Genomic DNA, 24,982 nt, shown 5'->3' with positions numbered 1-24,982 from the left:
GCCCATGGGCCAGAATGTCATTTCAAATTTCAAGAAACTGTACACAAAAGCAATGTTTTAAAGGTGCTTTGAGGTGACATCAGATACAGAATTGTCCTTAAGAGAGTTCTGGAGAGTGACGTCATGGAAATGGCGCCGTGAGCAGCGCGTCCGACAGCTCTCCCCTAAATCACAACAAATTTATCAACTAGAAACAGAAAAATTTATCCTCGGAGCATTCCGGAGTTCCACACAAACTGATAGCGAAAGGACTGTTATCACTTGAATCTGAGAGACGAGGGTGTGGAGGAATCTACCACAGGGACGTTCTTTCAAACCGCAAGGAAGTGCGCCTGTGGTGAGTCAGCCCATATACTTGGGAACCGCGAGCCGCCGCGAGCCCCCGCGAGCCGCCGCTGCGAGCCGCTGAGAGCCCCCGCGAGCCGCCGCCGCGAGCCGCCACGAGCCGCCACGAGCAGCCGCGCGCGCGCCCGGTCCGGTTGAGCACCACTGACATTCCCAGCGGCCCGCACACTGCGAGTGGGGGTCGCCGGCCACCGGTGCCCGGAGCGCCCCATTCGCGCGCATGCCTTGGGCATTCCACGCGCCCAGGGCGCCCTGCTGGCCCGCACACCCAGGGGGCTCCATTATCCTGCGCCTGGTGCAGTCCAGCCGCCAGCGGCGGGGCGAGCGGGAGAGGCTTGGGAGATTCTCTCCGTGGGCGGGGCACCTCACCCAGCCATTCAAGCTAACAATCAAGCGTTGGGGGAGGGGCGCGTGCAGGCAGCCTAAAATACCTTCGGAAGCACAGCTGCGACCCAATCACTGAAATTAGCTTACCCCATAAAATCTGCGCACCCTCGGTTCTAATTGATAAGATCTCTCTCAGTTCAGCGATCCAAGACAAGAGGCGTGATATTTTTTAGTGCCTCTCGCTAAAGGGGCGGGGCAACTTCTGATTGATAGAGCCTCCATATTCAGAGATAAACGCTAACAAGAAGGACTTGGCAGATAATAAGGTCTATACTACACTAGTCGTAAGCAGAGACTAGTGCCTCTTCTTCCCTGCAAAAACAGGCTACAAAGTGTGGAAAGCCTGGGTTGAGAGGTCCAACTAAATGATAGGCGCTGAACAGTCACCTTGACAACAATTGACTCCCACCCCCGCCTGATTACACTGGAGGCCCTGACTGTCAGAGCCTTTCCCAAAGCCTTGCACTGAGTGGGGATAGAGTGGGGATTTCCCAGCTCTTTGAGCCTCTTACTCCGCAGGCAGAAGCAGTTGCAGCCTTATAGCTGGATCACCAGGCTGCTAATTCAGAAAGGGGGGACTAGGAGAGAGAATCCAGGAAAGCAAACTCTCTCATCGTTGGACCCTGCAAACGCCAACAAGCCTTTACTTCCAGCAAGACTAAAGCCAATTATATGACATTGCCATAGAATCCCATCAACTGCAAATCCCTACCTAAGAGTGACACAGGGGCAGAGCCTGGGGTACAGAGTCACCGACCAGGAAGAGGGAGAGAAAAGAAAAAGGAAGAAGTTAACCTCTCAAAATCAAGAAAAACCCACAGACTTTACAACTTGATCCACTAATTTTTTTTTTGTTGTTGTTGTTTGTTTCTTCTATCTTTTTGCCTTTATTTCCTCCACCTCGGTCCTTCTATTCTCTGCCCATCTTATGCTTCCCCTTTCTTGAACTACACTACCCATGAGTGTTGCATTTTATTTTTCTTCTTCATCCTCACCCTCCTTTAAGGTTATACTCCAAAACACTTAACTTTCACTCTCTCCTCTTTTGTTTTTTGTTTTTTGTTTTTTTTGTCTTGCTTTATTTTGTTTTTTACTCTTCCTATTTTATTTCTTCCTTCGTTTTTCTCTTTTTCTTATTTTTTCCTTTCTATTCGTTTTTTCTTTTCTCATTTTACTTTCCTCCCATATAATCCTCAATCACGAACAAATTAGTTAATTTGGGACTCAAGGCTTTTTTTTGGCTCTATTTCTCTTTTTTGCTTTTGTTTTTATTTATTTTTTCTTGTTTGTTTATTTTTGTGGCATTTTGGGTCCTCCCAACCCAAGGTCTCCATTGTATTTAGTCTTCACTCCACTTAATACAACAGATTTTTACTTATTATTTTTATTTTTTCTTCTTTATTATTCTTTTTTGGTCCTTTTTTCTGGTTCCCTCTTATCCCTCTCATTATATCTCTTAGTCGACCATCACTTACAAGCAAATCATCTTATGCTTGTCTAAGATTTTCTTCCTTTTTTTTTTTTTTTTTGCATTTAGTAGGTCCCTACTCCCTTTTTTTTTGCCCCTTGAACTCTTCACCCCAAATCAGGCCCTCCATTATAGGCACGATATTTCCCTGAGGAGAGGAGAGGAGGGAAAGAGAAGAGAGAAAAAAAGGGGGAAATAATAAATTATTACTGTTTTTTTTTGTGGGGTGTTTTACCTTTTTTTTTTTTTTTTTTTTTTTTACTTTTTACCCTTTATTAATTCTAATTAGTGCTATCAATAAGACCACCCTCAGATGCCAATAAGAAAGAGGAAATTGAATATTATGGATACAAAAGAAAGAGAGGTAACACAAATAGATGTGGAAAAATCTATGGAGAAAAGACTTAACATATTGGAAGCCTTAGAGCTAAATGACAGAGAATTTAAAATAGAAATCTTAAAAATACTCAGAGATATACAAGAAAACACAGAAAGGCAATATAGGGAGATCAGAAAACAACTCAATGAACACAAAGAATATATTACCAAGGAAATTGAAACTATAAAAACAAATCAAACAGAAATGAAAAACTCAATTCATGAGCTGAAAAACGAGGTAACAAGCTTAGCTAACAGAACAGCCCAGATTGAAGATAGGATTAGTGAAATAGAAGACAAACAACTTGAGGCACAACAGAGAGAAGAAGAAAGAGACTCAAAAATAATAAAAAACGAGAAAGCCCTACAGGAATTGTCTGACTCCATCAGAAAGAATAACATAAGAATAATAGGTATATCAGAGGGAGAAGAGACAGAAAATGGAATGGAGAATATACTCAAACAAATAATAGACGAGAACTTCCCAAGCCTGTGCAAGGAACTAAAGCCTCAAATTCAAGAAGCAAACAGAACACCGAGTTTTCTTAACCCCAACAAACCCACTCCAAGGCACATCATAATAAAGATGACACAAACCAATGACAAAGAAAAAATTCTCAAGGCAGCCAGGGAAAAGAAGAGTACAACATATAAAGGAAGGCCTATTAGATTATCATCAGATTTCTCAGCAGAAACTCTACAAGCTAGAAGAGAGTGGACCCCAATATTTAAAGCCCTGAAAGAGAGGAACTTTCAGCCAAGAATACTATACCCATCAAAGCTATCCTTCAAGTATGAAGGAGATATAAAAACATTCACAAATACAGAAAAGATGAGAGAATTTATCAACAGAAAGCCCCCACTCCAGGAAATACTAAAGGGGGTTTTCCAACCAGATTCAAAGAACAAAAGAAAACAACACCACAAGTAACAGCTCCACCAAGAACACAATAAAACCAAACTTAAACTGTGACAACAAAGGAAAAAAAGGGGGGAGAGGATGGAGATTAACAGTAGCAAAGGATGATGAAGTGCAGAAATACTTATAACATAGGGTACTACAATGAATATGGTAGGTACCCTTTTCATTACTTAATGGTAACCACCCTTGAAAAAACCACCACAAAAACACTTGACTTAAAAAAGGTAGCAACAGAGGAAAGAAGTATGGAACACAAACAAACAAAAACAAATGATAGAAAAACAAAAGAGAAGAATCAAACTAGATACAAAACTAACAGAAAGCAATTTATAAAATGGCAGTAGGGAACCCACAAGTGTCAATAATTACACTAAATGTAAATGGATTAAACTTACCAATAAAAGGCACAGAGTAGCAGAATGGATTAAAAAAGAAAATCCAACTATATGCTGCCTACAAGAAACACATCTAAGCAACAAGGATAAAAACAAATTCAAAGTGAAAGGCTGGAAAACAATACTCCAAGCAAACAACACCCAAAAAAAAGCAGGTGTAGCAATACTCATATCTAATAATGCTGACTACAAGACAGAAAAAGTACTCAGAGACAAAAATGGTCATTTCATAATGATTAAGGGGAAGTTGAATCAAGAAGACATAACAATCCTTAATATATATGCACCAAACCAAGGAGCACCAAAATATATAAGACAGCTACTTATTGACCTTAAAACAAAAACTAACAAAAATACAATCATACTTGGAGACCTCAATACACCGCTGACGGCTCTAGATCGGTCATCCAAACAGAGAATCAATAAAGATATAGTGGCCTTAAACGAAATACTAGAACACCTGGATATGATAGACATCTACAGGACACTTCATCCCAAAGCGACAGAGTATACATTTTTCTCTAGTGTACATGGAACATTCTCAAGAATTGACCATATGTTGGGCCACAAAGACAATATCAGCAAATTTAGAAAAATTGAAATTGTACCAAGCATATTTTCTGATCATAAAGCCTTGAAACTAGAATTCAGCTGCAAAAAAGAGGGGGAAAAACCCACAAAAATGTGGAAACTAAACAACATACTTCTAAAAAATGAATGGGTCAAAGAAGAAATAAGTGCAGAGATCAAAAGATATATACAGACAAATGAAAATGAAAATACGACATATCAGAATTTCTGGGATGCAGCAAAAGCAGTAATAAGAGGAGAGTTCATATCACTTCAGGCCTATATGAACAAACAAGAGAGAGCCGAAGTAAACCACTTAACTTCACACCTTAAGGAACTAGAAAAAGAAGAACAAAGACAACCCAAAACCAGCCGAAGAAAGGAGATAATAAAAATCAGAGCAGAAATAAATGAAATAGAGAACAGAAAAACTATAGAAAAAAATCAATAAAACAAGGAGCTGGTTCTTTGAAAAGATCAACAAAATTGACAAACCCTTGGCAAGACTTACCAAGGAAAAAAGACACAGGACTCAAATAAATAAAATCCAAAATAAAAGAGGAGAGATCACCACAGACATCATAGATATACAAAGAATTATTGTAGAATACTATGAAAAATTATATGCCACCAAATACAACAATCTAGAAGAAATGGATAAATTCCTAGAACAATACAACCTTCCTAGACTGAGTCATGAAGAAGCAGAAAGCCTAAACAGACCAATCAGCAGGGAGGAAATAGAAAAAACTATTAAAAATCTCCCCAAAAATAAAAGTCCAGGCCCAGACGGTTATACTAGTGAATTCTATCAAACATTCAAAGAAGACTTGGTTCCTATTCTACTCAAAGTCTTCCAAAAAATTGAAGAAGAAGCAATACTTCCAAACACATTTTATGAGGCCAACATAACCCTCATACCAAAACCTGGCAAGGATGGCACAAAGAAAGAAAACTACAGACCAATATCTCTAATGAATACAGATGCCAAAATACTAAACAAAATACTGGCAAACCGAATACAACAACATATTAAAAAAATAATACATCATGATCAAGTGGGATTCATCCCAGAATCTCAAGGATGGTTCAACATACGCAAAACGGTTAACGTAGTACACCATATCAACAAAACAAAGAACAAAAACCACATGATCTTATCAATAGATGCAGAAAAGGCTTTTGATAAAATACAACACAATTTTATGTTTAAGACTCTCAACAAAATGGGTATAGAAGGAAAATATCTCAACATGATAAAGGCCATATATGATAAACCATCAGCCAATATCCTATTAAACGGCATAAAACTGAGGACTTTCTACCTTAAATCAGGAACAAGACAGGGTTGTCCACTCTCTCCACTCTTATTCAACGTGGTGCTAGAAGTTCTGGCCAGAGCAATCAGACAAGACAAAGAAATAAAAGGCATCCATATCGGAAAAGAAGAAGTAAAGCTATCACTTTTTGCTGATGATATGATCCTATACATCAAAAACCCGAAGGACTCCACAAAAAGATTATTAGAAACAATAAACCAATACAGTAAGGTCGCAGGATACAAAATTAACATACAAAAGTCCATAGCCTTTCTATATGCCAACAATGAAATATTAGAAAACGAACTCAAAAAAATAATCCCCTTCACGATTGCAACAAAAAAAATAAAATACCTAGGAATAAACACAACAAAGAACGTAAAGGACCTATATAATGAAAATTACAAAGCATTGTTAAGGGAAATCGAAAAAGATACAATGAGATGGAAAAATATTCCTTGTTCTTGGATAGGAAGAATAAATATAATCAAAATGGCCATATTACCCAAAGCAATATACAAATTTAATGCAATTCCCATCAAAATCCCTATGAGATTTTTTAAAGAAATGGAACAAAAAATCATCAGATTTATATGAAACTATAAAAAACCCCGAATAGCCAAAACAATCCTAAGGAAAAAGAATGAAGCTGGGGGCATTACAATACCTGACTTTAAACTATATTATAGGGCCACGATAATCAAAACAGCATGGTATTGGCAAAAAAATAGACACTCAGACCAATGGAACAGAATAGAAAGCCCAGAAATAAAACCACATATATATGGTCAAATAATCTTTGATAAAGGGGCCAACAACACACAATGGAGAAAAGAAAGCCTCTTCAACAAATGGTGTTGGGAAAACTGGAAAGCCACATGCAAAAGAATGAAACTCGACTACAGCCTGTCCCCGTGTACTAAAATTAATTCAAAATGGATCAAAGACCTAAATATAAGACCTGAAACAATAAAGTACATAGAAGAAAACATAGGTACTAAAATCATGGACCTGGGTTTTAAAGAACATTTTATGAACTTGACTCCAATGGCAAGAGAAATGAAGGCAAAGATAAATGAATGGGACTACATCAGAATTAAAAGTTTTTGCTCAGCAAGAGAAACTGATATCAAAATAAACAGACAGCCAACTATATGGGAACTGATATTTTCAAACGACAGCTCAGATAAGGGCCTAATATCCAAAATTTACAAAGAACTCATAAAACTCAACAACAAACAAACAAACAATCCAATAAAAAAATGGGAAGAGGACATGAACAAACACTTCTCCCAGGAAGAGATACAAATGGCCAACAGATATATGGAAAGATGCTCAGCTTCATTAGTTATTAGAGAAATGCAAATCAAAACTACAATGAGATACCACCTCACTCCTGTTAGATTAGCTATTATCAACAAGACGGGTAATAGCTAATGTTGGAGAGGCTGTGGAGAAAAAGGAACCCTCATTCACTGTTGGTGGGACTGTAAAGTAGTACAACCATTATGGAGGAAAGTATGGTGGTTCCTCAAAAAACTGCAAATAGAACTACCTTATGACCCAGCAATTCCTCTACTGGGTATATACCCCAAAACCTCAGAAACATTGATACGTGAAGACACATGTAGCCCCATGTTCATTGCAGCACTGTTCACAGTGGCCAAGACATGGAAACAACCAAAAAGCCCTTCAATAGAAGACTGGATAAAGAAGATGTGGCACATATACACTATGGAATACTACTCAGCCATAAGAAATGATGACATCAGATCATTTACAGCAAAATGGTGGGATCTTGATAACATTATAAGGAGTGAAATAAGTAAATCAGAAAAAAACAAGAACTACATGATTCCATACATTGGTGGAATATAAAAATGAGACTAAGAGACATGGACAAGAGTGTGGTGGTTACCAAGGGTGGGGGGGGGGAGGGAGGACATGGGAGGGAGGGAGGGAGAGAGTTAGGGGGAGGGGGAGGGGCACAGAGAACTAGATAGAGGGTGACGGAGGACAATCTGACTTTGGGCAAGGGGTTTGCAAAATAATTTGATGACAAAATAACCTAGACATGTTTTCTTTGAATATATGTACCCTGATTTATTAATGTCATCCCATTACCATTAATAAAAATTTATTAAAAAAAAAAAAAGAGAGTTCTGGAAAAAAACATTTCAATATTCTGAACTGCATTAGCCTCATAGATAAGGATTGGCAGGGAGTGACATCTAGGACGATGAACTCTGCCTGGAAGAAATTATAGCCAGGATGTGTGCACGAGAGAGATTTTAAGGGGTTGAGCCTTCCCCTGATGACCCTACACATGTGGTGCTGTCAGTTGTTGATCTGGGGAAGTCCATGGGTTTGGAGGTGAGTGGTGAGGACGTGGAAGAGCTGGTGGATGACCAGAGTGAAGAACTCCCCACTGAGGAGCTGCAAGACCTTCACCTAGAAGTGCAGCAGACGGCAGATGAAGAAGTTGCTTCAGATGAGGAGGAAGAGACAGGGGGAATGCGCCTTCTTCACAGATTAAGGACATCTTCTCCATGTGGAGTAAAGTACAGGGGTTTGTGGAGAAAAATCACCCAGACAAAGCTGTTGCAGGCTGTGTCTGCAACTTGTTTAATGATAATGTCTTCTCCATTTTAGGCAAATCTAAAGAAGTGGCAGAAACAGACCTCTTTGTACAGCTTTCTTGTGTGACATGGGTCCACTGACTTTGAAGCTAGTTCTAGTGCCAAAAGACCAAGAAAGGAAGTGACCCCAGATAGTGCCTTGATATCTAAGGTCCTTACAGAGGGGGATTCCCCTTCCAAACAATAATATCTGCAGCTTTCTCTCACCACCTCAATGTCTCCCATACACCAAGAAGAGTGTTCAGAAAGGTAACTGCCATGTTAAATGTTCATTTATTCTTTACATTAGTCTTTTATATTCATTTTACATTAATTTCTTACTGTTTTTAGTATTAAACACTACACTTATTCTCTATAAAATGTTTTTGGTATGTATTTTGGAGTGACTAGAACAAATTAATTGGATTTACATTGATTCATATGGAAATAATTGCTCAGTTTTCATCGGTTTCGGATTTCATGAAGTTTTCAGACGAATTATCGACAAAAACTGAGGTATCACTGTATGTCTACAACTTACCTTCAAATGGTTCAGTAAAATGTGTGTTCCATGTGTGTGTACATGCACAAGGGGGGCAAAACGGTAGTTGCTGTATCTAGACCTGAGGTAGTCAACCCTTTTATACCTACTGCCCACTTTTGTATCTCTGTTAGTAGTCCACCCACCTGTTCCACAGTAATGGTGATTTATAAAGTAGGGAAGTAACTTTACTTTATAAAATTTATAAAGCAGAGTTACAACAAGTTAAAGCATATAATAATAATTACTTACCAAGTACTTTATGTCAAATTTTCACTGTTTGGCGGAATAAATCTTTATAAAACTTACTATAGTTAAATCTATCTGTTTATTTATACTTTGGTTGCTCCACTATTGCCCATCATGAAAACTGGAACACCCACTAGTGGGCGGTAGGGATCAGGTTGACTACCACTGATCTAGATGAAGGGTGTGCAGGTGTTCACTGTACTTTTTTTCAACATTTTGTGGGTTCAAATTTTTTAAATGAACGATGGGAAGAAATCACTTTAGAGAACTACAAAGTAAGAGCAGCAAAGACCATTGGGAGGCTGCTGTGAGATCTGCCATGACTGGGACTGGAGGCAAAGCTGAGCAGGGCTGGACTTGAAATCTGTGTGGAACCAGCAGGATTTGCTGAGGCTGGCTGTGAGGTGTGAAGGAAAAAGAGGAGTGAAGGTGTCTCTTAGGTTTTTGTCCTGAGCAAGTGGAAAACTGGCAATGCCACTCACTGTGACGACCAGAACGAGGACTAGGTTAGGAGATAGGAAATGGCAACTCTTTTCTGGACACGTCGACGGTAAGCATCCAAGAGAGAATGCACTGGCAGCTGGATAAACGGGTTGGGAGATCAGAGGAAAGGGTGGCTGGAAATAAACAACTTGGAATTATCAGCATGTAGTGATGCCCAAATCACAGAACTAGATGGCATCCTTGTGGAAGCAAGTACAGGTGGAGAAGAGGGTCAGGACTGAGCACATGGACAAACGAAGAGAGGATCATGAAGTAAATTTGATTTCTCTTCTGATTCCAGGCTTCCTGAGCAACCACTTAGTTATTACTTGAGCATCCATGTAAGTTCATCCATGAAAAGATTGGTCAGATAAATTTGGAATGCTCTAGTTCCAGGGACAGCTCATTGTAAATAAATTGAATACACTCATGCTTGGTTTGGGTCTGCCTCTGAGACAAATCCATTATGTGCTGACAAAATCTGAAGGTGACTCTCTGTAAAAGGGGCAGAGCCAGGACTGTGGCTTCCCTGAGGAGTGGCACACTGCTTGCTGGCCCTCCTCATTGGCTCACAGCAGCCTGCTAGAAAGGAATGTTTCCAGAACTGGTGAGAAAACCCCCAGCAGCATGCTAAGTGAAGATTCCCTCTTTTGGTTATACACCCTTTCTTCTGTCAAACTTCTATCGATTTGTCGCTGTCTCTTGTGTAGTTTTTCTTCCATACTTCCTTGCATTTTCTTACATCAGAATCCCTATTACTTTATTCCTATTCAGGGAGTATTTTCTCTGTGCTTGCTCTAAGTCTGTTTTTTAAATTTTATTTCACTTTTGGATAATATTCACAGGGTTTAAAAACAAAAAAGACAGGCCCTGGCCGGTTGGCTTAGTGGTAGAGCGTCGGCCTGGCGTGCAGAAGTCCCGGGTTCGATTCCCGGCCAGGGCACATAGGAGAAGCGCCCATCTGCTTCTCCACCCCTCCCCCTCTCCTTCCTCTCTGTCTCTCTCTTCCCCACCCGCAGCGAGGCTCCATTGGAGCAAAGATGGCCCGGGCGCTGGGGATGGCTCCTTGGCCTCTGCCCCAGGCGCTAGAGTGGTTCTGGTCGCAACAGAGCGAAGCCCTGGAGGGGCAGAGCATCGCCTCCTGGTGGGCGTGCCGGGTGGATCCCGGTCTGGCGCATGCAGGAGTCTGTCTGTCTCTCCCCGTTTCCAGCTTCAGAAAAATACAAAAAAACCCAAAAAAAGACATAATGTATACACTGAGAATTTGCCTTCCCACCTCTTCTCTATTCATGTTCTGCCCTCCCCCGCAGGTCATTGTCCCTCCCCATTTTATTTTGTGTATCCATCAAGAGTTTACGGTGTTACTGATCTCTTGCTATCACAAAACTGCAGTGAATAAATTAATGTGCGTGTGTGTGTGTGTGTGTGTGTGTGTGTATACACACACCCCATATATATCTAGTTGGGAAAAGTAGGTTTACAGTTGTTCATATGTAAAATAATGCAATAATTAATAATACAAGAAAACCTACTTTTGTAAACTCTGTATATTTGGCTTCTGAGCTGTAGTTTTTGTGTTCTTTGCTGTGATGTGATGATGGGAAAGACATATTCTATTCCTTTTGGGAGGGGATGAGTAATTTCTGATAAAAGTTCAGGCTTAAATTGTATCCCCCCCCCCTTTTACTCTGAAGTGTGGATGCTGTGACACTTTCAGTAGAACATGATTCCACAGCTCTTCTAGCTAAAGCAGCTCAGGGTGTTCAAGTATTTAATGCCTGTTTTGGGAATAAAAATGGCTTGTGTTGATCCAATGGAAAAAAAAAACCACAGGAGATTCATAAAGGTTATTGAAGAATATGTGTTTATGGGAGGTGGACTGAGATGTAACTTTAGAAAATAATAAAAACTCAGCTAAGAAGTTAATGCATTTTCTGGTTGGTTGGCTTAGTGGTAGAGTGTTGGCCTGGCCTATATATGTCCCAGGTTCAATCCCTGGTCAGGGCACACATGAGAAGCGACCATCTGCTTCTCTTCCCTTCCTTCTCCCCCTTTTCTGTCTCTTCCTCTCCCGCAGCCAGTGGCTCAACTGGTTCAAGCGTCAGCCCAGGTGCTGAGGATAGCTCCGCTGATTTGAGCATCAGCCCCAGAGGGGTGTTGCTGGGTGGATTCCTGTCGGGTACATGCAGGAATCTATCTCCCCTCCTCTTAGTTAAAAAAAAAAAAAGAAGTTAAAGCATATATTTGTCCTCTTTTCCCTCCCATGGTATAGCAGGTTGTATTTACCAAAGATAGCTGCCTCAATATATCTCATCCCATATGACCTTCTTACCATGTGACATTGACTCTTCTCCCATTGAGTGGTGGGGCCTGTGTTCCCTCCCCTTGAACTTCAACTGAGCTTTGTGACTGCCTCAATCAGAATACAGGGGAAGTTGTCCAGCTAACTCGAGGCAACTCCGAGAACCAAGAGAAGTATTAATAGTGATTCAAATATAGTTAAGTTGAGGTTATTCACTATGCAGCAATAGGAAAAAGGAACATGGTCTTGACTTATAATCATCTTTACATTTTCTTTGGTCTTAGCTTTTTAATTCTTACTCAGACTTTACTGTAATTTTGTCTGTTCTTGTTGCAGGTCACCTCAAATCCTTTGTGGAAGAAGGTTTAGGTACAATGTGATTACATTTTAAAAAGTGCTCCTCTATCTAACCCAGAGATGAAGACTCCCCAGTGTTAGCCTATAAATGAGGAAGATAACCCATGAAGGCACGTCTTATTACAGTTTTTAAAGGATGTTTTTTGATTAAAAGAAAAAAAAGTGTTATCAGATGGATGGCATAAACCTTACAAAATAAAATGATCTTTAATGCAAAAGACCATGAGATATTGCATTTAGGATGTCAAAGTTTTTAAATACCTTATTAGTCATCATGTTTTCAAGTTTAACTATAATTACATTTTTAAAAATGAGTTTTCCTACATTTAACCCCAACCCGAGGAGTGTCACTGTCTACCCAAGAATGTCCGAGGAAAGTGCATGACGCAGGAATCATGGCTCTTTATCTGCCAGGGTATATTCTGCATCTGGCACGTTGTCAGCACTCACCAATTATTTTTTTAATTAGTGAACTGGAAACATGTACTTGGGAGAACAGATTAAAAATAGCAGGCTTATTCAACAAGCACTTCTGAAGACTTGGTATAAACACAGCACCTTTCTGAGTGCCACAGAGAACGATTAAACGTAGAAGACACCGTCTTCTCCGTGGGCATGTGCACAGCATTACTTACATTTATAAACTTTTACAATAAAATAAAAACATTTAAAATTCACACCAGAAATAGACAGTCCTTAGATTATTTATTATTACTGAATTCTGGCTATGCACCAAATATAAGACCCCTCTCCAGCAAATACATTTAATTATTTTTACAAGCTCTTGGGGGCCAGCAGAAAATTATACATTCACATCCTTTCTGGAATTAACTTTTAACTACAGAAATGAAAATAAGTTCACAACACACAAAGTCATATTTTTGGTAGCACATATTCAATGGCATATGGATGGTGAGACTCTTTTTGGGCTTTCCACATGACATGAAAATAAACAAGTTAAAAACCAATTTAATTTACATTATTTTTGAAAGAGAATAGAGACTTTGTACTCATTGCTTTAGAAATTATGAGTAGAAAGAATAAATTATTTTAAACAAAGCAACCAATATATTCTATATTATAACCAATTAAAAGAGAATGAAATTTGAAGACCATCCAAATCTGAGATTGATTCTATGAACTAAATACAGAAAGGTGGGGGAGTAGAAATGAAGAGTGTTTTCTCATAAACTACATACATACAGAAAATTCAAAAGGAGTTCTATAGGAACCTCCTCCCCCAAACACCAAGACTAACACAGAGCTGAAACACAGAAACAATAGAGGGAAGAACAGTCAGATCTCCGCTTCCCTCATCCAGGAAGCTGTCTCCTCATAATCGTTCCCTAATAGCCTAATATTTGTGTCTGAATGTCTGCTGGCCTCTCAGTGTACTTTCAAAGACTTTTTAAATTACGCTGTTTTCCTACCTAGACTGAATTGACTCAAAGATCAATGGTCATATTACTTTATGGCTTGAGTTGAAGTATAACTATTTAATAAAGAACTTCCAGCCTGACCAGACGGTGGCGCAGTGAGTAAAGTGTTGGATGGGATGCAGAGGGCCCAGGTTTGAAGCCCTGAGGTCACTGGCTTGAGTGCAGGCTCACCAGCATGAGCACAGGATCGCTGGCTTGAGCTTAGGATCATACACATGACCCGATGGCATGCTCGCTGGCTTGAACACAAAGGTCGCTGGGTTGAAGCCCATTGTGACTGGCTTGAGCTCAAGGTCGCTGGCTTGAGCAAGAAGTCACTGGCTCGGCTAGAGCCCCCCAGTCAAGGCACCTATGAGAAGCAATCAATGAACAACTAAGGTGCCACACAAAGAATTGATGTTTATCTCTCTTCCTGTCTGTCCCTATCTGACCCTCTCTCTGTCTGTCACAAAAAAACAACAAAAAACTTCCAATTTCATAGTTCCTCTTCTGAATCTTGATTATAATTTTCCTGAGGCTGTCTCTTAATACCAATTACCAAATCAATGGTTAAAATTTTTGTCAAACACTGAAGAACTGAGGTTAGTAACTGGTATTTACCAGATACTGATTCTAAACCTGTCTGGGTGCTTACCATGGGTTGATCAGTTTGCAGTGCATGGAGAGAGCGTCTATATATTTGCAGAAAGCTGTGATTTCCTTTGTTAGACTTATACAGGATTTTGGGAATGGCTAAAAGTGCATTAGCGATTATCACACTAACCATAGTTGCTCCTGATTGTTGGCATTTTTTGGCATAGCTGATAAGATAGTAATGTAACAAGATCTCAAAATTACCACCTACTGGCAAAACACAACCTGCTGATATAGAAGAGAAACAGTAACACTGGGACGTACCCATCTCTGGTGACTTCAGTCTCACTGGTAACATATTACCCTTTCCAGCAATTTTTGTGATCAATGAATTTTCATAAGAAATTTCTATTCTAGTATTTTCTGTTGTTGAACCAGCAGTAGGACCACTCTCAGTAGATGAATCATGGTCATCAATTATCCTGGGTTTGTCTGCAGATGAACATCTCAGTGTTTCATCTGTCTGGTATGTATCTGTTGGTGTCACTTTTGGTGTCAAACGTGTAATGTTTGTTTCTAGTTCTACACTTGGAACGACCAAATTTGAATATACTTTTAAATCTGTTGGAGTTTTTGCCAGTTCATCTCTGTTCTTTACAACTGTGCCCTGATACAGCCTTTGTACTGAGCCATGAACAATTTCTGGTGATTGATTATGTTCTCTATTCTTAGAAATAAGAGGACTTGATGTAGAATTTTGGTCACTGACTTGTGCCACATAATTTAAATCAAGGTCTTTAAATAACTGCCGGAGCATTTTAAATGCTCCGTGTAAAGCGTCCTCATGTTGTTCAACAAGACCTTGCACTGGCCCACAAAGAACTATGCAGTGTGGTACAAACAGACATGTGCTAATCAAGCCAAGATGAACATACCTTTTGGATCTAAGGATAAGGGGCTTACAAAATGTCACCAAAGCAGTGTTTGAGACTTCATACTGTGAAGAGGCTTGTGGCAGTAAAATGGGAGAGAGACCAGTGATTCTCTGAACAAGAGAAATTTCTTCAGATGATAAACATTCCACCACGGATATGCCATTCAATTCTGCATAATAAAGAACTAAGCCTGGTTGTTTCACACTAGAGAGGAGCAATTTTACATTCTGATGCTGTAAATATTTCATTACTGCTTTTGTCCTTTCCATAATCCAAAATTGAGATGTCTGAAACTGTGCCTCTGAATTTAGAATAAACTCTGACCCAGCAGTTGAAAAGACAGGCTGAATGGTTTCCGTTACCAGCACTGTTCTTATGTCACCATCTGCTGGACAGAACACAGAAAAGTCTCTGTGAAGCACAAGTCCAGCTATGATCCTGGAATCTGAAACAGGAAGGCCAGTGACACCAATGTTCAACTCTACAAAACAGTCATCCACTAAGTCAAACACTTCTTCAAACCCACTTTCACAAGCCATACACTTGAAAAAGTAGTCACACATCAATTGTGAAATAAAATTGTGATTATTTCTTCCCACTCTTCCACAAAAGTATGATTCTAAGAGCAACTCTAAAGAGTTCCTGCACAATGTTCTCTCTTTAGTGGATGAAGAAAAGATGGACAAAAAGTGTCTACTTAAGCACTGGTCCATAACATAGTCTAATATGTGTGTCTGAAACGTTTGAAGAGCTTGGGAAATAAGTTTCCACTGACAACAATTTTTCCAATGCCTTGCATGGGTCTGAATATTTTTGGAAATCAAAGAATCTTTTTCTTTGTCTGTGACTGCCTGAAGTCTTCTGAGCAAATGGCAAAGAAAGATAATAAATGTCTTTGCACCATCTCCTGTTTTCCTTAGATGACTGGAAACACAAGCCACCATCATCCTGTACAAAAAGAAAGAAAGCAGCTCAGATTTTCAGTGGGCTGCCTTCCTGTGTCTAGATCAAGTTGAAACCATGCTTTTACAACTATAAGCCTAAAATGACAATACTGCCCCTTGGCTATGTCCTCAGTTTTAGTTTTCCCTTTTCCTCATTTCTTTGTTCTATTCCAAGATTCTAGGGCTGAGTGGGACATGGAGAGGAGTGAGAAACGTTCTTAGGAGTTGAGAAGACTTGATGTCCAGGGCAGTGTTCCCTTGGGCAGTGCTCTAACCCTTAACGTACACTGGTCTCAGACAAGGTCAGTTTTTTCCAGGAGCATATAGCCTCAGGGGCAGTAAGCTCAGGGAGATGGCCCGGGGTGACTGTCTACAGTGCGCCTTACGGGGCTGGTGAGTGGGAGGCGGGTACCTGGCTATGGGATGCTCTAAGTGTAGCGCCCGCAGGAGGCGACCTCCATCCCGGCTGAGCAGCACCTCGCCGGTGGGCTTCGTGCACAGAATCTGCCGACCCTCGGGCCCCACGCAGCCGCTCATGATGGCTTCCAGCACTTCCGCGACCTGCAACGCTGCCTTCACAGACGCTGCAACGGCCATAGCCCTTCGGTTGCAAGTGGCCGTCAGTTCATTACCAGGACATCCCAAAGCGGACGGGTGACGGCACGGCCGGAAGCGGAAGCGGCTGGGAGGAGGCCGGAAATGGGGCAGCTCGGCTTCTTGGTTGGGCGTGGAGGCTACCCTTCGGCTCACTCGTCAGGAAAGCACCACTGTACTGTCGGTGGGGCTAGCGGTCCAACAGCCCTCGAGGGTAGCAGAGGGGTCAGGATTTCTCTGGTTGCCTCTGGAGCGGGAACCGCTATCCCTTTCCCAGATCCCTGGGTGAACTCATCCCCCTCCAGTGGCTTCAGCTGCCACCGAATCCCTCCGTGCCCCAGGAAGCCTGCTTGAGGGCGGTACCGGCAAGCGCGGGGAGATCTGGGCCTGCTCCCTGCTCCCGCCCGAAGCTCTGCCGCCGACGCATGCGTATTCTATCCACTCTCCTTCAGTTGCTCTCCCGTTCAAGAAAGCAATTTGGAGATGCGGGGTAGATGGCGAGGGCTTAAGTCCCGGTCACGAGCTGCAGGCTTTGTGCTCTTCGCAGGGGGTTTGCCACATTTCCTGGGCTCACGGATCACTGTGAAATCCCAGGCACAATTTGCTTGAACTTGAACAGAGGTGACATGTTGAGACTTGGCTACACCGGTGGTCAATGTTATGCTTTAAAAACACAGTGCCCTAATACTGGATACAATCCAGCGGCAAGAAAAAAATAAAACACCCTCCCCCCTCCATACTGTTAGGCAGAAAGAACATACTGTTTTATGTAATTAAACACTCAAAGATGAAATGATTGAGAGCAGGGGCTTAAGACCTGGAGTTGCTGCCATTTACTTAGTAGTAACCCTCAGCAATTAACCATTTTTTTGTCTCCAATTCTCTCATCTTAAAAAAAAAAAAGGAGATATGTAATAGATATGTAAATGAAAATCCCTTAAGGTGTGTTGGAGGGTGAAAATGTTTACAAAGTGCTGTTTGTTTTATTTTTTGCATGCCCAACTCAACAGTCTAATCTTTACAGCTCACCCACCAAATTATTGTGGCATGCCACCACTGTTAGGGGCCCACTATCTTTACAAGAAAGGGGCACTCTGTAAGGTGCAGAGGAGTTGATCAGCATAATAGCACAACACAGGACACCTATTAAGGGTGTGTGGTCTATATGTGTAAGAAAATTATTTTGTAGATGTTTCACTGAGGTTGAACAGTGAGAGGCTGTTTTCCTTACCCTTTATTCCTCTGCTATAAGCTATAAACCCATCTCTCCCTTCCCCCAATTAAAAAGAACCAACTATTAGCCAGAAGCTATTGGACCCTGAGGAGAGAGCAAGAAAGGGAGGGGAGGATGGAAGAAAACCGAAGAAATATAACTTCTCCAAACAAATGTGATGTTGACTGAGTATAGATGACTAGGTGATCTGAGGGGGGAAAACTTTTTTCATATGAATTTTGAGTATATGCTTAAATAGTAAGGATTTTTTCCCCCTTTGGTTCTAACCCACCACAAAGTGGTTACATTACTCAATATAGATTAGAGCAGAGGCTTATTCCCAACATTTAAAAATGGTGTGATCTGAGATCCATTTGAGTGTACAGTAGAAAGAGAATGGACATTGTGGTTAGACTTGGATTCAAATTTGTGGTCACTAGCACCCTTACTCTGTGAAACTTTTGGAATCATTTAATTTCTGTGAGCTTCAGATTCTTCATCTATAAATCTGGGCTAACTTCTACTTATCTTAAAATTATTATGAGTAATCAAGAAGAATGACTATAAAATACTACATGAAGCAAACATTAGAGATTCTAAATTGTAAATCCCTTCCAAGCCTGGCACTGGTCTTCATAACAACCCCCACCAAAATTTTTATTTTAATTTTAAAACTAGGACTAAGTAATTTAATCACCATGTTATATTCAAAGTCATTTGATCACAATTTGCTCTTTTTTTAAATTTTTATTTAGAATGCCTATTTGTAGAAGTTAGTATAATTTTACAGATTAGAAAAAAAATCAACTCTTTTGTCTCTGCAAACATAATAATAGGTTAAGAATAATAGATTAGAAATGTAATACATTACAAAACAGTAGCCTATGACTATCTGTACATTTACAATGCACCTCAAGGAAAAGAATTTGACAGTGTGCTGTACCTACACTGCAGATAACATATTTTTTATTCTATTTTATACAAAACTGACCAGTGGTGGTATCTAAATTTATAAATGGCCATCAATCAGAATATTTAAGATGTATATTTAGCATGCTAAAAAGTAAAAAAATTTCAACATGTTCTGTGGCTCATCAGTTCAAATGTTTTGTGGCATTTTTCTTTAAATTCAATAGTATAATACTAAAATAATTTTACATGATAAACACAGAAGGAAAATTCTCTAAATATTTTAGAAAGTATATTCACATTCGTTTTGTCACAGGTTTCCTGTGACTCTTCTATGTTACTCATACTATACAGTGTGTCCGTAAAGTCATGGTGCACTTTTGCCCGTCACAGGAAAGCAACAAAAGACGACAGAAATGTGAAATCTGCACCAAATAAAAGGAAAACTCTCCCAGTTTCATACCTATTCAGTGCTGTTCAATGTGGGTTCACGCACAGATTTTTTAGGGCTCCTTAGGTAGCTATCCTGTATAGCCTCTACAGACTCGTCACTGACTGATGGCCTACCAGAACAGGGTTTCTCCACCAAACTGCCGGTTTCCTTCAACTGCTTATCCCACCGAGTAATGTTATTCCTATGTGGTGGCGCTTCATTATAAACGCGCCGATATTCACGCTGCACTTTGGTCACAGATTCAAATTTAGCGAGCCACAGAACACACTGAACTTTCCTCTGTACCATCCACATCTCGACTGGCATGGCCGTGGGCTGCTCCGCTGTATACACGGTGTTACATCATCATCTGCGCAAGCGCACATGCTGCCACACCATCCTACAGAAACTGGGAGGGTTTTCCTTTTATTTGGTGTAGATTTCACATTTCTATCATCTTTTGTTGCTTTCCTGTGACCGGTCAAAAATGCACCATGACTTTATGGACACACTGTATTAAGGAGACACTGGTCCTATACAATTTTAACAGTTCATCTTCAATGAAAAACTATAACAAGACAAACAGTATGTTAAGAGTAACAAAAAGTAAATATACTAAATTTACACTACAGGTAAACAAAATGAAACCAAATTACACAGTAGTGGCAGATTATACATTTTTAAAGAATCTCTTTTCCCATACAGTCAAATAAGATAGAAGTTGAAATGTAAACTTAGTGATTTGTGTGCCCCTCCCATCGGTTCCAGTTGGAAAATTTGATATAAATGCTAATTTTATTATTTTAGTTCTATACATTTAACATAATTTGAAATAATCTGCAGTGTTATGTATGGCTCATCAATAATGCCATTATCACCTTGTCAAACAAAAAATTGTTCACTAGAAATACTAAACTGAAAAAAATGAAATTTTATACAGTTGTTAAACATTTGACTAAGATATTCTTCAAAAAGTTAAAACTGCCTTTCACAGAATTTTGTGTGTTTATGGCACAAGTTGACACCCAAAACAGTGTGAACTCCATCAAAAAGGCACTGTTTACAATACTCGATAATCTGGACAAGTCTACTTCAATGATGTGTAAGAGTGAAGAATATATTTGAAATAGGTAAACAGACAAACTCTTATAAAAGTACAGGATTACCAATGAAATATACTTAGCTATATAAAAGGAAATAAGGTGACAAAGAGAAATGACCCATTATGACACTTACACCTATAAACACTTTGAATCATATTATATAGTTATGTAACAAAATGAGTAAAAGTATTTTCTTAAAGGCACAAAAGCATGAATACTACTAAATGAGGGTTATATTATACAAGGCCAACTTTTTCAATAGTATGGTGACAAAGATTATACTATATCTTTATAAGTGATACAAAAAGTACTGACATGAAATACAGGTAACATATCTATTGCTGAAACTTATTTATTTCACATGCCCTATTAATGTCTTTTAATGAAGCTACACTTCATTAAATGGTAAATAACTGAAGGCATAGTACATATAACAATCAAAATAGAAATGCACATATCAATAATTCTTACCTAAATTTTCATGTGAAAAAATAAAATTTTTGATCAAATGAAAAAAGCAGGATATAAGGTCTTAAACCCTAGAAACTATTATGAGGCTCTCAGACAACAGAGAAGTGTAAATCATAGTTTTTATGAATCCATGTGTGAAGGAAGATTAATTCCAGGCAGACAACATTCAAAGTCAATTACATATATGGCTAACTACAAAGTTAATTACATTTAAAAAGATTCACATACTAAGCCTGGTATAAGCACTGATCTAAAAACTAAGCCACCAATTCCTGAGTTTTGTGTTCAGTTTGCAGAAAGGAACTCATATAAGTAAATGCATAAGACAATTAGGTTAGATACCTGCTTTTAGTGTATAAGAAACAGTCATAAGTAATCCTGCTCTTTCTCATGAAATAAGTCTGCCTTAAAAGAAAAAATTTAAAAATAAAGAAACTACCTTTCCAGTCTTAGAAGATACATAAACAAATAAACACTATTTAGATCAAATGTAAATAACCAACAAGTGGATAAGACTAAAACCCCAAAAGGAGGTTACCAAGAAAAATTTTAAGTTTTCAGGGTTAATGACGAAATGACTTTGTGATCAGCCAATCAAGTTATATATAATATAAATTAATACTAATTTAAACTGTAAAAAAGATCAAAATGTACACTATTTACAAAATATATATCAGTAAATAGGCAGGCAGTTGAGCATAACATTCGTAACAGAAAGTGAGTACAAAAATTATATTGACACATACAAAATACAAACAAAAAAACCTATTCTAGTGTAGCCATACCCATATTTATACAGGGTACAGGCACATCTTATTTACGTTTTAATCAATTTAAAAATCTTTCATGTGTACATATGGAATACAGCATTGTTTTGTCAAAAGTACATTGGAAATGGCTCTTCATAAAACCCAAGGATTCTAAAGATAGCTAGATTGTTTAAGAAGGAAAAAAGCAGGTTTTATTTTTAAAATCATTTTCAATTTTCATCCTTTAGCAACTATTCTTTGATCTTATATTTTTCATGGAATTAAACAGCTAGTTGTAATTTTACTAGTGTCTTAACAGTCTCTTCTTAGTCAAAGGCAAATGTAGCCAGAGCAATTATTCTGCCATTATTTTCATTAATAACTATTTCAAAATTGGTACTTTCAGAATTCTAAGATATATCTTAGAATATGTTCCTAAACATGACTTATATTAAAAAAAATTGCTTTTGAGGAAAACAAAAATATTAAACTAAAAAAAAATATAGGAAAAAGTCTGCCTGAGCCTGAACAAAAGGAATCCTTAAGAATTATGGTTTTGCAACAGAAGGAAGTTACTGAGAATCAAGGACAATAAAAAATGAAATTTCAGAACTCTATGCTCTTCTTAAATGCTCAACTTATTGCACATTTTAAAGAAATCAATGGTATTGCACACAAATGCCACCACAGAAAGCGTCTTTTCTTATCGCCTTTCTCTTCTTTGGCTTTTGAAGTAAAACGTTGGTTATAATTTCTATTCTATTAATTCACTGAGCACACTAGGGTCTAAATCAGTGGTCCCCAACTTTTTTTGGGCCACAGACCAGTTGAATGTCAGAAAATATTTTCACGGACCGGCCTTTAGGGTGGGACGGATAAATGTATCATTTGACCGAGACAAGCGTCAAGAGTGAGTCTTAGACGGATGTAACAGAGGGAATCTGGTCATTTTAAAAAAATAAAACATTGTTCAGACTTAAATATAAATAAAACAGAAATAATGTAAGTTATTTATTCTTTCTCTGCAGACTGGTACCAAATGGCCCATGGACCGGTACCAGTCCGTGGCCCGGGGGTTGGGGACCACTGGTCTAAATGAAAGTGACAGTAGATTTTTCATAATGAAAAACCTGAATTATCAGCATTTCATATGCCCTTATAAACATCTCTAGAATCTGGCCTGTGTAATTGGACCAAGTTAAAAAAAATAAGAAAAAAGGACAGCAACCAATTTTAACCATACTTTTATCAGCAAGTGCTTACGGTGGTATTATATAGGTATAAGAAAGACATAATCAACAGATCCAAGTAGCTGCATACCATTTTTATGTTGATATACACATGCGACATTTGTACCTTTATCTATATATATATATGAAGTTCAAGGGGGTAAAAAAATCTTGTGTAAACTTTATAAAAAGCTATTTGCAACCTTGTATCTCTCAATATATGTATATTAATTTGATCACACTTTTTTTCTTGGTTTCAAGAAGAGAATTGAGCTGAGTGTTAAGGGAATGATTTTTTAAAAAACAGTACAGTGTATTGAACTATTTATAATGTCTATTATCCCATCATTTCCCATTTTGTAATTCCTTATTGATAAAAGTTTGTGCCTGTTAGGAAGAAAATAGGTTACCATACATACATTTATAATATTGATAGCATTTTTGTTATGAACATTAGTGCTGTTATCTCAGAACACAGTATAGAACACAGAGACTACTTACTATCAGGTACTGTAAGGTATACATAAGACACAATTGTGTATACATGTGGATTTATTACACTCACATGTAGACACATTCTCACAAAAGCTATAAATGTTCTGGCACTTAACACATAACTCAGTTTGATAACCAGACAGAATAGCTCATTTCAGGTTAAGGATAAAAAGTATCAAAGGTCAACAATACCTCTGCATTCATCTCTAAGGTTTTGTTTCAGAAATATTGTGATGCTTTAATAAAGACCAAACCAACTTGAACATTGGTCCCAGGCCAAATCTGATCATTCCAGTTCACTGATTCAACTATAAAGAACTATTTAAACATGAAGTTTATTACAACTTGAAGCAAAATCAGGAGGAAAATGATGAAATAGTCTTTTTGTTGCAGAAAATAATCCGTGGCAGGTGTGCTTGAAACTAAATGATTTCGAAGAGCCATAATATTTCTACAAAAATAAGCAACAATAAGTTTCTTAATTATTTATCAAAAATGTTAGCACAGAACTCATAATTTGATATAGGACCACAGAGGACTTAATTACAGTACTAAAAGTAAGTAGCTAAGCAATCACTACGCCCTGAACAGGAAGCTGATTATGCTAATGTGGAACTAGTATTAGGTCTTGTCTAAATCGATATTCCACATTGTATCAAATATATTACTTAATGATGTCCATCAAATGTAACTATTAAAGTTTGATTACATAGAAATATTCACCTTCTCTATTATTATCAGGGTTTTAAAACAAATATTTTGCTTTCTACTTGATCCACCGAGTTCTTTTATCTTTACTTTAGGGAGATAGAGGTGAAATTGGAGAAAAATCCTAAATTACCCAAGAAAAAATAATACAACAGATTTCATGACATTCCTAACTTAAAGAATGCTCTATAGGCATTTCACACGCAAATAAAAATATCAGTTTAGTCATGAAATGAGTTTGAATTATTATCAGGCCACCCTGAATGCCTTTGGCAAAAAGAGCTGTTCAGTGAAGACCTCTTCTTTTTCTGACTGCTTCTATTAGAGTGCCTTACCAGTACAAAGAAAGAAAAAGATGCAACGTGAACAAGTAGACTCAATTAGAAAACTTGAGTACTTAATACTAGGGCTAATGATACCAAGATATAGAAGTCAGGTTCCCTGATCTAGAGGAGCTCAGGGTGCAATGGCGGGGGCTGGGGGGCATAAACAGACACATACAAAAATAACTATGTAGTATAATAATCACTCATAAGGAGTATGAGCAGAGAGCTAAACAAGCTGAGTGGAGGGATTAGTAACCTACAGGGCAAGATGAGTGATTAGACCTGTTACAAAAAGGGTACTAGTATCTGAGTTATTTTGTAAAGGATAAACAGGATTTTTTTTTTTTTTTTTGACGGGCAAGGTGGAAGGAAGAGCCATCTAAGAAGTGGACTGAGTATGATCAAAGATCCAAAGATGTGAAGTAGAGTGTATTCTGAAGATGTGAGGAGTTTCTTAGGACTTGATCATGGGGTATGTGTAGGGAATGGCAGAAGATGAGGCTATAGATCAGGGGTCCCCAAACTGT

General features: G+C 38.6%; 2 protein-coding genes across 15 annotated transcripts in view; both read right to left on the bottom strand.

Moving 5' to 3' along the window:
- Positions 1-12,693: 12,693 nt before the first annotated feature.
- Positions 12,694-17,220, bottom strand: BBS10 (Bardet-Biedl syndrome 10). The gene is made up of 2 exons (XM_066257610.1): positions 16,638-17,220; positions 12,694-16,229 (listed from the first exon to the last, which is right to left on the bottom strand). The coding sequence occupies exons 1-2, from the start codon at positions 16,820-16,822 to the stop codon at positions 14,249-14,251; spliced, it is 2,166 nt and encodes a 721-aa protein (XP_066113707.1). The 5' UTR covers positions 16,823-17,220; the 3' UTR covers positions 12,694-14,248.
- A 2,038-nt stretch (positions 17,221-19,258) lies between these two features.
- The window catches only part of OSBPL8 (oxysterol binding protein like 8), a 168,017-nt gene continuing 162,293 nt past the window's right edge, over positions 19,259-24,982 (bottom strand). For all 14 annotated transcript variants that reach the window (XM_066257619.1, XM_066257618.1, XM_066257621.1 and 11 more), the window contains one exon: positions 19,259-23,872. In XM_066257619.1, the coding sequence (XP_066113716.1) occupies positions 23,740-23,872 (133 nt within the window). In that variant the 3' untranslated portion in view covers positions 19,259-23,739. The remainder of the gene's footprint in view (positions 23,873-24,982) is intronic.

The sequence above is a fragment of the Saccopteryx bilineata genome, chromosome 2 (genome assembly GCF_036850765.1).
Source record: "Saccopteryx bilineata isolate mSacBil1 chromosome 2, mSacBil1_pri_phased_curated, whole genome shotgun sequence".
NCBI lineage: Eukaryota > Metazoa > Chordata > Mammalia > Chiroptera > Emballonuridae > Saccopteryx > Saccopteryx bilineata.
Note: the sequence above shows the minus strand (reverse complement) of the source record. Positions and strands in the feature narration are given on the sequence as shown.

Bases quoted from the DNA above. Each gene is read 5' to 3' on its own strand.
- BBS10 (XM_066257610.1), bottom strand. From the start codon at position 16,822: ATGGCCGTTGCAGCGTCTGTGAAGGCAGCGTTGCAGGTCGCGGAAGTG. The intron at 16,230-16,637 runs GTACCCGCCTCC...CTTTTTGTACAG, and splicing joins TTAGAGCATCCCATAGCCAG to GATGATGGTGGCTTGTGTTT.